Genomic DNA, 14,651 nt, shown 5'->3' with positions numbered 1-14,651 from the left:
AAGAGCATATATAAAACATTGTTTGACACCTCAAAATGTGGACATAATTCCCAACTATACGTGCCCTTTTTGTTTGATCCAACAATAAACATGACTAACGGAGTAGTTTTAGAGGGAGCAAATGATCGATCAGCTAGATCAAAGTAAGGTATTAGAATATCGTAACAGTTATTCATTATAGTCCAGTGTTGCGAATGGACATGTTTGCTTGCTATGCGGCCAACGTGCTCAGGGGATTCTTTGGGGTACATACTTTCTTGGCGTTAACATTTCACGCATAGTTATAACCAGACTATGCGGCGCCTTTAAAGGTCACAAGCATGATCAGTATACTTGAGCTGAAGGCCAGTTGAAAGTTTTTGAGGCAGCAATACGTTTATCTGTTAAGGTAACCTTCCTCTTGATTATGCAAAATCTTTCTTTTTATAGGCTTTTATCTTTTTTGGTTTTTGGTTTTTTTTTTTTTTTTTTTTTTTTTTTTTTTTTTTTTTTTTTTTTTTTTTTTTTTTTTTCAATAAGCATGTGTAGGCTTTATGTATTAGACTAAGTAAATTGATTTTTTGCTCCCTCAACCGTTAGAGTATTTTAATTTTTTTATTTTTTATTTAATGATTAAGAACATGACTATTAATGAAATTGTATTTTTTTAATAATTAAATATGTTAAAAAAATAACTACAAATTTGAACTAGTCGTAAACACTGAGCGGAGCTCCTCTAACACCAACCTTAGGGTGATGAGAAAGAATAACGTGATTTGTCATTTTTATATATTATTCTAATTTATTATTTTTATATAATATCATTCTATCTTAATACTTAAATATATATGCATTTAAATAAAAAATAATAAATCATATGTTAAAGTATGTAACGTATAACATTTCTTTTCAATTTGAAAGACTTTCGTTGTAACATTTATCTTTGTTTTCCATATGAGCGCGCTCAGTGGGTGTGACTGTGAGTCAAAACGTTTGAGAGCATAAATAATAGAGAAATAATAACAGACCTTGGCCAAAAAATCAAGAAAAAGTATAGTTGTAAGTATAATTGTATATTAATCTGTGTACTAATATGATGTGATTGATCAAAAAGTAGATTTTATTGAAAATAATATTAATTTAAATTTTAAGTATGAATAAATTAATATTAATATACAGATTAGTATGCGACTGTGATTATATGTTTGTAAAATTCAAAAATCAATGTTATGCAACCATGCGGGCCAGGCACGAGTTGACCAACGCGGCAACATAGTAGAGCACTGACAAAGAAGAGAAATCCATTGAAGACGGCAACTTTAAATTACACGCATATTTTCCAATCGACAGCACATTGATTAATGTTTTCCCCAAGGAAGAATATATATAGTTACATAAAACCATAGGTCAAGAGTAAAGGGAATTTTACACGGCATTAGGTGGTGTTGGGCCCTGGGAGGTCTTTTTCATTATAAAAATTTAAAAGGCTATAAGAATCTAGGAATGTTTATAAGTAAAGAAATAGCCCTGCAGACTTATTGGCAAAGCTAGCGTGTGAGGATTGTGCTGCTATCTAGAGTCTTAGAATATAATCCATCCTTTATTAAAGGGTCTGATTTGAACTGATAAAGTGGGTCTTCCTTATATAAGAGTTTGATTATTTTATTGTGTTTTAGGCTTGTTAGACGTTTTATTTTGGTTTTGGATTGTTTTGATACTTGGTTTTGGGTTAGTATTTATAGATATATCTTGTGAACCCCCAAGTGTAAAGTATTTTCATAATATTCCTCCGTCAGAAGTGGTGGCTTATAAATAAACTTGAGACGGAACTGTTATGTAGGTAGATACCGGCTCTTAAAATAAATTATATATAATTACATAAAATCATAAGTCAGTAAAGGAAATTTTATACAGCGTTAGGTGAGATTGAGGGTCTTTTCCATTATAAAAATTTAGCAAGCTATGGGAATCCAGGATTGCTTTCTTACACTTATTTGAAAGCTATCCATTAGCGTTATATTATACGCACGTTAATTTAAAGATTGATAAATTTTTTGAATTTTTTGATTTTCAAAGATTCTGAGATGGATTAATGATTCGTTTTTTATTCTATCATCTAGAATCCCCTTACTTTTTCAAGGAAAATACTATTTGAACTTTGAATTCTATCTATAAAAGCTATCAATTGTTTTTCTTTTTATATAAGAAAGTGAAGTCTTTTTTTATTTTTTAAAAATATTTAAAAATGTATAAAAATTAGTTGAAAGAAAGTAAAAATTAAAATTAAAAAGTTTGTACAAATACGAGATTTCATTCTCCGTCTTTCTAGAATTGTCCTTTTTTATTGTCCCTAGCATTGTCCTTGAATCTTCCCTCTAGTGTAATGGTATAGATCATTATTTTTTTTTTATGATATAATAGATTTTCCTTTTTTTTTAAGAAATAGAAATAGTAGTCGCAATCGTAAATATGTAAATATTACACAATTATTTTAAAAAAAATTAAAAAAATATAAAATTTATATAAAAAAATTAATTTTTTAATAATAAATTTTGCTATTTTTTAAAACTACTGAAATAAACAAACACTACACGACTATCTTAGTATTACTATTTTTTAATTGACGACGACACAGATCTTCTATTTATTACTTTAATTCGGTGTGCCAAAATGTTTGCTTTTGTTTGCTAGGTTCTGAAAAATGGTTCCTTTGTATAACTTACTTTTGGAAGCTCGTGCGAAAGTACAGTTTTCGAGAAAGCTATTGACAACCACACAAGAGTAGTACAGAAGAAGACGGCAAAAGACATTTTCCTCGCATTAACATCTCTTTTTATTCAACTTTGAGTAATGATGAGGGTATACCAACGGTTTTGATTCAAAAAACCGTTCTAACCTAAAGGAAGAATTTATGAAAATGTTCAAACACCTTATCGTTACTCGTTGGAATTATGCCATCTTGTCTTTCTTCTGTAGTGGCTGTGCTTTATGGAGACTTGGTCGTTGTCACGAGGTTTTGTATCGTAGACAAGAAGAGGAAATGTTTGAATTTGAAGTACCCTTTTATCTAAATAACGTCAATCAATTACAATAAAATTCAAACGAAAAACAATTTAGCTAAAAAGAAAATTACAGAAAAATAAATTTATAAACTAATGTAACTTGATACAGTATATCAACCTTACTCAACAAGATAAAATATGCACAAGTAACAAGCTGCCAAAACCTCTTAATCCACCTCAGCTAGCTTAGAAGATTCTATCTTCTTCTCTGAATATAAACTCTGTTGTAACAAACTCTCATTTCACTTTACGTTTTTATCCTTAAATATTTACTCTGTAAATATGCATGTAAAAGGCAGCCGAGACTCCTTGTACTATTTACTAAAAAATGATTCAATTCAAATATATTCAAAATAGGTTGATTGCTGCATTTATCTTTATTTCTAATATGGTATCAGAGTTGCTTGACTAACAGTCTCTTGATCCATTCTTCTTCTTCTTCTTCTTCTTTCTTTTCTCTCTCTCTCTTTTTTTCTAATCACCCTACATCATGGCCGATAAATCTTCATCTTCAAACTCTCTATCATCTTCTTTTTCTCATCTAGTTACTCTCAAATTAACTTCAGAAAATTATATTCTCTGGAAAGTGCAGATTTCAACCTATCTGCGAGGCCAGGATCTTTTCCCTTTTGTGGATGGAACTCAAACCCTCCACCTAAATTTCTCACCACCCAAAAATGCTCAAATAACCAACCCTGGCTTTCTTTCCTGGCAGCGCACTGATCAATTCATTCTCAACATCCTTTTCTCTGCCATAAGTGATTCAATAATTGGTCATGTTATCTCCTCCAAAACCTCTCGTGATCTCTAGGTCTCAATTGAATCTAGGTTCTCTTCACACTCTCAAGCAAAGAATTCTAAATCAGATTTCAACTCACAAACCTAAGTCGCGGCAATCAATCAATCTCTAAATATTTCAGCAAGGTTAAGCTCCTCGTTGATACACTGGCCACCACAAGCACTTCTCTCTCTGACAAGGAATTTGTCACCTACCTTCTCAATGGGTTAGGAGCAAATTATGAGACATTTATCACCTCTATTATAGCTCGCACAGAGCCCCTCACCTCCCATGACTTGTATCATCTCCTCCTAATACAGGAAAGTCGCATGAACCTTACGGCTAACAACCCAAACCCCACCTCTCTCTTTGGGCCCTCAGCCAACTTTAGTTCTAATAACCAACGTGGAAGGGGATCCTATCACAGTGGCCGTAATGGTCGTGGGCAAGGCAGGTCCTCTTCTAACAGAGGAAGGTCCTTCAATAACCTCACACAAAATTACCAAAATCATCACCCAAATTCCTCTCGACCTACCAGGATAAACGCACGAACACGTTCCATGGCTTCCTCATTGACCATACAATTGGTTGGTTCGTCAAGCCTCATCTCAATCTAATGAAAGATCTAATGGAATCCAGGGAAGGGCGTTGACGAAGAAATTTAAAAACAAGAGAATATTGAAACGGAATCGCTGAACGATCCACTTCATCCTTGGAGAAAACCACACATACCTCCCCATCCACTGTTTTATGAGAGTGAAACGGCACCACCACCTCAGGGAGGGGCTGAGGGGATTCCAAAACCATGTCTGCAAATGATCTGAGCCAAGGAGCAGATGCTGTAATGGCCAAGGGGCCATCGGCGGCAGCCATGCATGAAAGCCCTAGTCACTCACGTCTAGAGAGAAACAAGGGCAAAAAAGACGGACTTGATTCCTGCACTGCACTAGTTTGTCTTTAAGCCATTTATGGCCTTAAACAAGTTCCACGAGTTTGGTTCTCGGAACTAAATACCTGGCTTCTACATTATGGTTTTGTTGCGTCTCAAGGAGACCCCTCTCTGTTTATTTTACACAAGAATTATTTTTCTATATTTGTTTTTGTGTACGTTGATGACATGGTCATCACTTCATCCTATGATTCTGATATTGGTTGTTTTCTTGAGTCTCTGAGTAAAGCTTTTCTTGTCACTGACCTTGGCCAACTGTCCTATTTTCTTGGGTTAGAACTTGACTATCTCAACAATGGTCTTCTTCTCATCCAAAGGAAATACATCTCGGATTTACTCACAAAAACAAATATGCTTGCTGCCAACCAAATATCCTCTCCAATGTTAGCCTCCACTAAACTTTCTAAGTTTGACTCACCATCTTTTGAAGATGTCACTCTTTTTAGGAGTGTTGTTGGCAGTCTTCAGTACTTATCTATAACACGGTAGATAAATTGTATGTTAGGAAATAGCAATATAAATACGTGATTGGTAAGTTTATTATGGTGTCAATTATTAATTTTTCTTGCACTCCTATATAAAATTCTAGAGTCTTCTTAAAAGTATGAAAAAAATAATATATATATATGTATATATATATTTTCTTAAAGTTCATAATTTTCTAGGAATAAACAAGATTTTATTAATCAAAAGAATAATTTTTGCATTCATAATATAAAGAATGAGTATACATACATAAAAAAATACCAAAAATATACCAGCTAAAATTTAGAAACTTGAAAATATTAGTTCCAAAATATACAAACCAAAAAGAAATCTCTTATAAATTGAATGAATATGAATTTAAATTATGTCTATTATGTATTTTCTTAAAATTATAAATAACAAAGTGTCATATATACATACACATACACATAGAGGCATATATGCAAGCAGCATCGTCATTCCATAGATCAATATGGCCCCCCATCGTAGACTTTCGGGTTCCGCCACTGCTTTACAAAAAAGTGAGTTGAATGGGCAAAAAAACTTTGATCTTTTGAACTTTATATGTAGCCTTGTTGAACTCTATGTCTCCTTAGTCCAAGGATACCATACTTCTGCTCTTCTGTTCTGTTAAGCAGTAGTAGTTCTGCAAAGAGCAAACTGTGCTGCATAGCTTCTTATCCAAATATGAGCCGTAGAATCTCTCCTTTTATTCCCACCCTTCTGCTTTTATTCTGTCTTGGTTTGCAGCTCGCCAATGGTAGTGTCACCGATACTATCCGACCAAGCCAATCACTAACAACCACGGAGACTATTGTCTCTGCTAAGAGAAAGTTTGAACTTGGTTTCTTCTCCCCGGGAAATTCGACAAGGAATTATGTGGGAATATGGTACAAGAAAGATCCTCGCACCGTAGTTTGGGTTGCAAATAGAGAGCGGCCATTCCCAAATTCCTCTGCCGTTCTAACCCTTAATCCGGATGGGAACCTTGTAATATCTGGCGGCATAATGCAGTACATGGTGGCAAACACTTCTGCTGGGAACGATACCTATGCCATCCTATTGGATACAGGCAATCTTAGAGTTATAAAGAGGGTCTCAGATGTTGTTTTGTGGCAAAGCTTTGAGCATCCTGCTGATACTCTATTGCCCGGAATGAACGTTAGTGATTTCACCACAAGATGGTCATTAACATCATGGAAAAGTACTGAAGACCCTGCTCCTGGTCTTTTCTCTCTGCATCTCGGTTCTTGGAACGAACTGCATCGGGGTTCTTGGAAAGAATTAATCGTCATGAAGGGATCTGAAATATACTGGTCTAGCGCACTCATTGGTCGTTTGGATGATATATTTGTGATTGTTGGGGAGTCCGTTACTTGGCGTAGTAAGTACACCGATGAAATGTTAAGAATAATTTTAGATGTAAAAGGGCAGTTTAGACTGCTCTCATGGACAGAAGTTGACCAATCTTGGCATTTGTTACCCTCGCCCAAGTGCGGGGCTTATGCATTATGTGGTGCTTACAGCATATGCAGTGAGACAAGCGATAGAGGATGTGACTGTTTGCCAGGATTTAAACAGTTGGTTGCTGAAGTAAATAAGTCGAGTGGCCGAGGGTGTGTGAGGAAAATTGATCTCAAGTGCGGCAATGAGACAAAATTTTTCCCCTTGCCTCAGGTAGATTGGCCCAGTAATCCGAATAAATTGGACATTAGCGACTCCGTAGACTGCAAGTCAGCTTGCTCGACCAACTGTTCCTGTATTGCTTATGCTTATGATCATCGAAAGCATGACTGCTTAGTATGGGAAGGTCCTCTGCTAAACGTGAAGCAGCTCTCAGAAGATGATGGATATGGAAATGATTTTTATCTGAAGCTTGATCCTTCGGAATCGATTACGAAAGGTCAGCAAAAACACAAGGACTTGTTAGCTATTGGTGACTGTTATTGCTGTTCTTGTCTCTTCTTCTTCTTCTTCTTCTTCTTCTTCTTCTTCTTCCTTCAATTATTTACTTTTCTGTTTGAGACTTGAGATTTTTTTGAGGAGGTGCCTCTAGGCACTGCCAGTGGTAAATCCAGTCGTAACACAAGTACAACGCATGTATAATTCTATCTCTCTGGTTTCCTTCCATGGAATGGAACTTTAACTTCTCCAGGACATAAGAACACGAAGGTTGCAGGACTATTGTGTGCAATCATCATACCAACCATATCTTTTGCACTGGTATTCAGTCTTCTTGTTTATTGTGCGAGGAGAAAGAAAGCGCTCAAAAGAAAGGGTGAGCAAATAAGTGTTCGAAATGTCTTTCGGAAATCAAGATGTATATTATCAAGCAAAGCCGTAATCATATGTTGTTCACCATGCAGGGGACAATTTGTTACTGTTAGAGTTGACCATAGAGTCTAATGGTTCGGAGCTTACTGAATCAAGTAGGCATGGGGATAGCAGAGGAGGCAAAGTCAAAATGCCATTATTCAGTTTTGCAAGTGTTTCTGCTGCAACTGATAATTTCTCGCCTGGAAATAAGCTTGGCGAGGGCGGTTTTGGACCCGTTTACAAGGTATGTTTAAGTATCCCTAAACTTACTTGCTAGGATGCAGGCTTCACATACAACCGTTTACAAGGTATGTTTAAGTATCCCTAAACTTACTTGCTAGGATGCAGGCTTCACATACAAGGTAAACAGTAACTAACTTACCATGTTAACAGACAAATGCCTCTTTTGTTGCTGCATATGCCGTAATGCCACTTTGTACCTATTTAAATCAGAAGTGGGCTGACTTTGGGTTGACGAAAACAAATGCAGGGAACATTACTAAGAGGGGACGAGGTAGCTGTAAAAAGACTTTCGAGAAGATCTGGGCAAGGTTGGGAGGAGCTAAAAAACGAAGCAATGCTCATAGCCACACTCCAACACAAGAATCTTGTTAGACTTTTGGGCTGCTGCATTGAAGGAGATGAAAAGATACTAGTTTACGAGTATATGCCTAATAAAAGCTTGGATTTCTTTATTTTTGGTTTGTAGTTTCTCGCACTTAAAAATACATTTCATTCCTCTTTGTGGGATTTTATTTTGTCGTTCAAATTTGGCCCAGTGTTATCAATCTAATCATATTTTTAAAACAGATGCTGAAAAGCGCAAGATACTAGATTGGGGGAAACGGATTCAAATCATTCAAGGGGTTGCTCAAGGACTTCTTTATCTTCATCAGTATTCCAGGTTAAGGATTATACATAGGGACTTGAAGGCTAGCAACATTTTGTTGGACACCGACATGAATCCCAAAATATCAGATTTTGGAATGGCAAGAATATTTGGAGCAAACGAGTCAGAAGCAAATACCAGTAGGATCGTGGGCACACAGTAAGTGAACTGAAGGACGCTACTGAATCATAAAAACCAACCCAACAGTATAGCATACACGTAAAACTTGATGATATTTTTAACTTGATGATGGTGAACAGGGGTTACATGTCACCTGAATATCTTATGCAAGGTGTCTTCTCCATCAAATCTGATGTCTTTAGCTTCGGTGTCTTGTTGTTAGAGATTTTGAGTGGCCGGAAGAACACTGGCCATCTTTTGGGATATGTGAGTACCTGACTTGTACCTTCTGGTGGATAAATTCAAACACATTTGACTTCTGATTGATACTCAGGATTTACACTTTGTTAATGCTAAAGAAACTATAAATAGTTAGGAAGCAAATGGAGGAATTCCAGAACTGCAAAGAAAGTTTATCCCATTACTCCTCTCCTCTTATATATGCCTTGCCCTCTCCTCTGAGTACTCTGATATGATGATGAATTGCTACTCTCTCAAAAGCTCAAATGATAGGAAAAAGGAATTCACTCACTTAACCATTTTGTTTTTTATTTTATTTTATTTGTAGGCGTGGGAATTATGGAGTAGTGACAAGAGATCAGACATAGTGGATCCGTTGCTCCTTGATGATATGTCCTCCATGTCTATGGTGTTGAGATATATTAACATTGCTCTCCTCTGCGTACAAGAAAGTGCAGCGGATAGACCTACCATGTCGGACGTTGTCGCAATGCTTAGCAATGATAGTACAGTTCTACCTTATCCCAACCAACCTGGTTTCTTGTTTGTGAGAAGTAAGGTAAAGGCAAACCCAATCAGTGGCGTGTCAGACTTGTCTTATCTGAAGAATGAAACAGATTCAATATTTGAAGGCCGTTAAGCTTTGAAAGACCGGCCATAAGCATCATACTATCTGTGTAAATCATCAGAAAAACATTCTGTTAGGTTGCCTACGGGTTGTACTTCCCTTTTTCCAGTTTTATGTCAAAGTCCACTAACGGAGTGAGCAGGGTGTATTGGATTTCTGAGTCTTCCGCCGTAAAATCTGTTAATATGGTTATGGTATTATAGTCAATCCTGTAATATAGTCGATAAATATGAGTTTTCATCTCATCCTATGCTCTGGAAAGTCCCCTAGTGACAAGAGTGAACTAGGATATGATACAATAAAATCTGAGGCTACAACTACCTCAAAGGTCTTCCACAAAAATGAGAAGAAAGCTGTGTATGTTCGTGAATCAGTTGCCAATGGAAAAACTAACTCATTCGTGAATCAGTTGCCAATGGAAAAACTAACTCATCTGACAAGGGCAAGAAATCCTCACATGTCCAAATGGGTGCTTTGTCTCACATGAAACCAAGAGCTAGAAATACAAGTCTTATTTGTTACCATTATTGTAAAATAGGTCATGTTGTAACAGAGTGTTTTAAGCTGAAAAGATACATCACGTTTGAACATACACCTCCTCAAAGCAAAAGTATGCACCCTCCAAAAATGGATAAACATCTCATAACTGCTCCTAAGTATATCTCATCGTTCAAAAGACAAAGAGATAGCAAAGAAAACTATGTGTGTCATAATTGTGGTAGGGCTGGCCACATCAGACCAAATTGCTATGAGCTTAGGAAGAATCCCATGAGAAATGGAGATAGACAGCCAAGAAGAGGGCATCTGAATCTTTGGAGTCAAATCATGGTCTTAACTAGACAGAATGAGATACTAAATGTCAAGTTAGACCAACTGTCAACTACCAAAAAGAGTGGTTCTCCAAAAGTTAGAAAGATGTGGGTCAAAACTGGAGAAAGAAACACATGCCATGTGGCACACATTGCTTTAAAGACTAGAGACACCTATGTGTGGTATCTTAATAGTGGATGCTCACGTCACATGTCAGGTGATAGAAGTCTATTTAAAACTGTTGAAGAGTACAAGTGTGGAATAGTAATTTTTTGAAATGGTGGAAAAGCTTATGTAATTGGAAAATGTGAAATTGATATACCTGGACTACTTGTCTTGAGGGAAGTGCTGTTTGTTAATGGATTAAAAACAAATCTCCTCAGTATAAGTCAAATGTGTGATAATGGTGTTGAAGTTCATTTCTCAAAAGAAATATGCATTGTTTCAAATAATGATGAAAACTGTATGATGCAGGGAACCAGGACATCTGACAATTGTTATGGCATCACTCCTAGTTTTCAGTATAGTTGCAATAGTGCTAAGAGTGAGGCTACAAACCTATGACACCAAAGACTAGGACATGTGAATCATAAAAATCTGTCCAAGATTGCCAGGAAAGTGATGGTGGTAGGTTGCCTGAGCTGGGTAAAGTGGAGACTCCTGTGTGTGGGTCATGTCAATTGGGAAAACAAGTTAGAACAGCTCACAAGAAAACTACGGCTATCCTAACCGAACAACCATTGGAGTTATTGCACATTGATCTTATGGGACCCTCTAGAACTGAAAGTCTGGGGGGAAAGAAATACATACTAGTAATGGTGGATGACTTCACCAGATATTCATGGGTGGAATTTCTGAGAGAGAAAGCTGAAGCTCCTAATGTGATTAGAACCTTGTGCAAGAAGCTTCTGAATGAGCAAGGAAAGGTAATAGTTAAAATTAGTAGTGATCATGAAAGAGAATTTAACAATTCAAATCTTGAGAGTTTCTGTGATGAAGAGGGCATTAGTCAAGAATTTTCTACCCCTATCACTCCATAGCAAAATAGAGTGGTCGAAAGAAAGAATAGGGTTATTTAAGAAATGGCTCGAGTCATGATACATAGTAAGAATGTTCCTAACCACTTCTCGGAGAAGCTGTGAACACAACGTACCATATTGTGAATAGAGTCTATCCGAGACCAAGCACTTCCAAAACACCGTATAAACTGTGGAAAGGAAAGAAACCAAGTGTGAAGTACTTCAAGGTATTCGGAAGCAAATGCTACATTTTGAGAGATAGGAAAAACTTGGCTAAGTTTGACCCTAAAAGTGATGAAGGGATTTTTCTCAGATATTCTAGAAACAGTCGTGCTTATAGATGCTACAATCTACACACCAGAACTGTAATGGAGTCCATAAATGCAGTAGTGAATGATGCTCCTGGAGAGAAATTGAACAAGGATGAGTCATCTCACTCACCAAGTGAAATTGAAATAGAAGATGTTGATGCACTAAAAGAAAACTTGGAGTCATCTTCAAATGAAAAGGTGAGTAGCCAAAAGGAGCTTTCTTCGAGAGTAAAGTTGAATCATCCTTAAGGAAACATTATAGGAAACATAGATGAAGGGATGAGACTAAGAAGAAAAGTGATAAATCAATGGCTCACTCTAGCTACATCTCACAAATTGAACCAAAAAGGGTCGAAGAAGCCTTAAATGACGAGAATTGGTTGAATGCGATACATGACGAAATAAATCAATTTGTGAATAACACTGTGTGGTACTTGGTACCAAGACCAGAAAGTCACAATGTGGTCACAAAATGGATCTTCAAGAATAAGTTAGATGAGAATGGAACAATAGTGTGAAATAAAGCAATATCAGTTGCTCAAGGGTATGCCCAGATGGAAAGTATAGACTTTGATGAGACCTTCGCTCCGGTTTCCTTTTAGTGTCAAAATTCAATCATTGAGGGGGTGTAAAACCATCGAAACTCTTGAGTACCAACAATTTATTATCAAAAAGCCAAGGTCGCCCTTGCCATACCCTTAGTTTTTTGGCTTTTGTCTCAAATGTGAATATGTTTGTGCTGACTTCCAAAAACTTTGCTGCCTTACTGACCCTCCATATTTTAGCCATTGTTGATCCCAATACCTCATTGCTTATAGTTCTCATTGAGCATACATTTTCCATGAAACTTCTATCTTTTTTATACTTCAATTCTTCAGAAGAGTTTTCTTCTATAATTATGTTTATGGCTTCCCCTTTCAATAGTCTGAGATTCTTCCATTTTTCTTCCAGGTCATTCATCGTCTCCGCCTTGTTCCTCCCTTAAGCCTCTGCCCACCACTGGAATTCTATTTTGGGCCTACTATGGAATCTTCCTCATGCCTTACTTCACATTTACGTTATAACTGAAAATCACGTGCCCCAATGCACACTCACACTTCACCTCCACCTTTTCCAAAGAGAAAAAAGAGAGAGTCAAGACTTAGAATTTTTTGCATGAATGGTTTCCATATGAGCGTGTTCGGCCTAATAAGTTAGTGGAGCCAATTTCATCATTCCCTCTCCACTTCATCATACACATTTCTCTTTCTTAATAAGTTAGTGGAGCCAATTTCAGCCTTCATACCTTTTGCTCGAGCTTTCCTCTTCCATTATCAGTATTGTTTTCTACTGTGCAAGCCATAGGAAAAAGTTTCCTTACGTAGAAAAACCTTCTATACTAAGGCTTCATTGTTTTCTACGTTGATAGCCTTACGTCACCTCTGCATGGCGGCCATCAAGCCATCCTCAATAGGCCATCAACGATTGTTCGCTGACATGGTTGTTGCGGTGCTACAACCCCTTCCTGAGATGAAAGTGGCTTTTCGCTTAGCAAAATTCATAGAGGGAGAACGTTGTTTTCTATTTTCTATGGAGGAACTTGATCGCACCGCCAAGCCATTTCGTTTCTCTCCGGTCCTTAAGTTCTTACGATAGCAGCCATCTATTGATGCTATCAAAAGTTTTATTCGTTGTCGGTGTGGTTTAGCAACTGTCCTTGTGGTCTCGAGCATGCAGCGGGCAAGACACGTCTTTGTTAGACTTTCGGATAAAGCTGGTTTAAACAAGGCCTTATCAAGGGAATCGTGTGAGATTAATGGCATCCCATATCGATAGTTTGCGTGGAAGCTGGATTTTGATGAAGACAATGAACCTTCATGTGTGCCGATTTGGATCTTTCTGCCTAAGCTTTCTCCTAATCTCTATCATTCATCAATTCTGAAATTGCTTACAATACCGCTTGGACATTTTATTCGTCGGGATAATTCTACACTTTGTGCAACAAGAACTGATGGAGCTAGAGTATGTCTTGAGATAGATGCTTCAAAAGAACCAATCTCTCCTTTTTGGATTGGAATATCTGGTATGCCACGGAGTAGAAAACAAGAAATTATCTATGAGACTTTGCTTGCATATTGTCGTAATTGTAAGAGGTAGGAGCACAATCTACAAACTTGTAGAATTGCTCTTGACAAGAAGAAAAATCAGTTGAATGAAGGCCAAGTTTGGGTCCAAACTGGTATAAAACCAGTGGTAGATGTGGAGGTTGAAGGGGACATTCCAGAAGTGGAGAATGGTGAGTTGTCAGGGATGGAACTTGAGACTACCAAAACTATGCAGGAATATGGTGGCATCATGGAGGATTCAGCCCTTCATTCTAAGAAACGTGACAATACTTTTGCAATGGTTCAAAATTCTGGCACTGAGGCTTCAAGAATTGATCCTCAAGTTGAAACTGATCGTCCTGGTGCAATGTTTGTGACATTGAAAAAGGAGGTTTCAAGATTTGAAAATTTTGTTAAAAATGACACGCATGTTGCATCGGTGCCATTACATGTAGGTGACAAGGAAAATTCTAATAGTAGTGGGCTTTTGCATAACATGATGCTAGAGATGAAGGACGGTTCTGATTGTCATGTTATTGTTGATCCTCTTGTAATGGACTTGTGTGTTGTTTTGGAAGAGCCCATTCAAATAGTGCAAGAGCCGAAGATCACATATACTGCTTTGGATGAAACTCAATCCAAAAAGGAAGTAGATCAAATTAAGATACGGGTCGACATGCAAAAAGACTATAGCATGGACTCAGAAATTCCAAGAGATAGTGCTAGGAAGGTAAAGATAAGAATTTCTACCAGGTCGGTAATACGCCCTTCCAAACTTAATTTATGATTAGTCCTATTATTTTTTGGAATATTAGGGGAACTAGTACTTCCCTTTTGTGTTTAAAAAAGCTTATTAATACTTACAGGCCTAAGATTATTGCTCTTGCTGAACCTTTTTTATTCCAGAATAGAATTCCTACTTTTTTTAGTAGGTTACATTGCAATTCTTTTCTTACTAACGAAGTGCATGATGGTAAAAT

General features: G+C 36.9%; 1 protein-coding gene across 1 annotated transcript; it reads left to right on the top strand.

Annotated features, from left to right (window-relative positions):
* Nucleotides 1-5,705: 5,705 nt before the first annotated feature.
* Nucleotides 5,706-9,600, top strand: LOC122281271 (G-type lectin S-receptor-like serine/threonine-protein kinase At1g11300). Its single transcript, XM_043092632.1, has 7 exons — nucleotides 5,706-7,157; nucleotides 7,410-7,532; nucleotides 7,621-7,814; nucleotides 8,061-8,271; nucleotides 8,381-8,618; nucleotides 8,720-8,846; nucleotides 9,148-9,600. Exons 1-7 carry the CDS (start codon nucleotides 5,942-5,944, stop codon nucleotides 9,457-9,459), a joined length of 2,421 nt encoding a protein of 806 aa, XP_042948566.1. The 5' UTR covers nucleotides 5,706-5,941; the 3' UTR covers nucleotides 9,460-9,600.
* Nucleotides 9,601-14,651: the final 5,051 nt, after the last annotated feature.

Source organism: Carya illinoinensis, chromosome 11 (assembly GCF_018687715.1).
Source record: "Carya illinoinensis cultivar Pawnee chromosome 11, C.illinoinensisPawnee_v1, whole genome shotgun sequence".
NCBI classification, from domain to species: Eukaryota; Viridiplantae; Streptophyta; class Magnoliopsida; order Fagales; family Juglandaceae; genus Carya; species Carya illinoinensis.
The sequence above is the reverse complement of the archived record's forward strand: the minus strand, read 5'-3'. Positions and strand labels throughout refer to the sequence as shown.

Bases quoted from the DNA above. Each gene is read 5' to 3' on its own strand.
- LOC122281271 (XM_043092632.1), top strand. From the start codon at position 5,942: ATGAGCCGTAGAATCTCTCCTTTTATTCCCACCCTTCTGCTTTTATTC. The intron at 7,158-7,409 runs GTCAGCAAAAAC...TAACTTCTCCAG, and splicing joins TTCGGAATCGATTACGAAAG to GACATAAGAACACGAAGGTT. The intron at 7,815-8,060 runs GTATGTTTAAGT...AAACAAATGCAG, and splicing joins GTTTTGGACCCGTTTACAAG to GGAACATTACTAAGAGGGGA.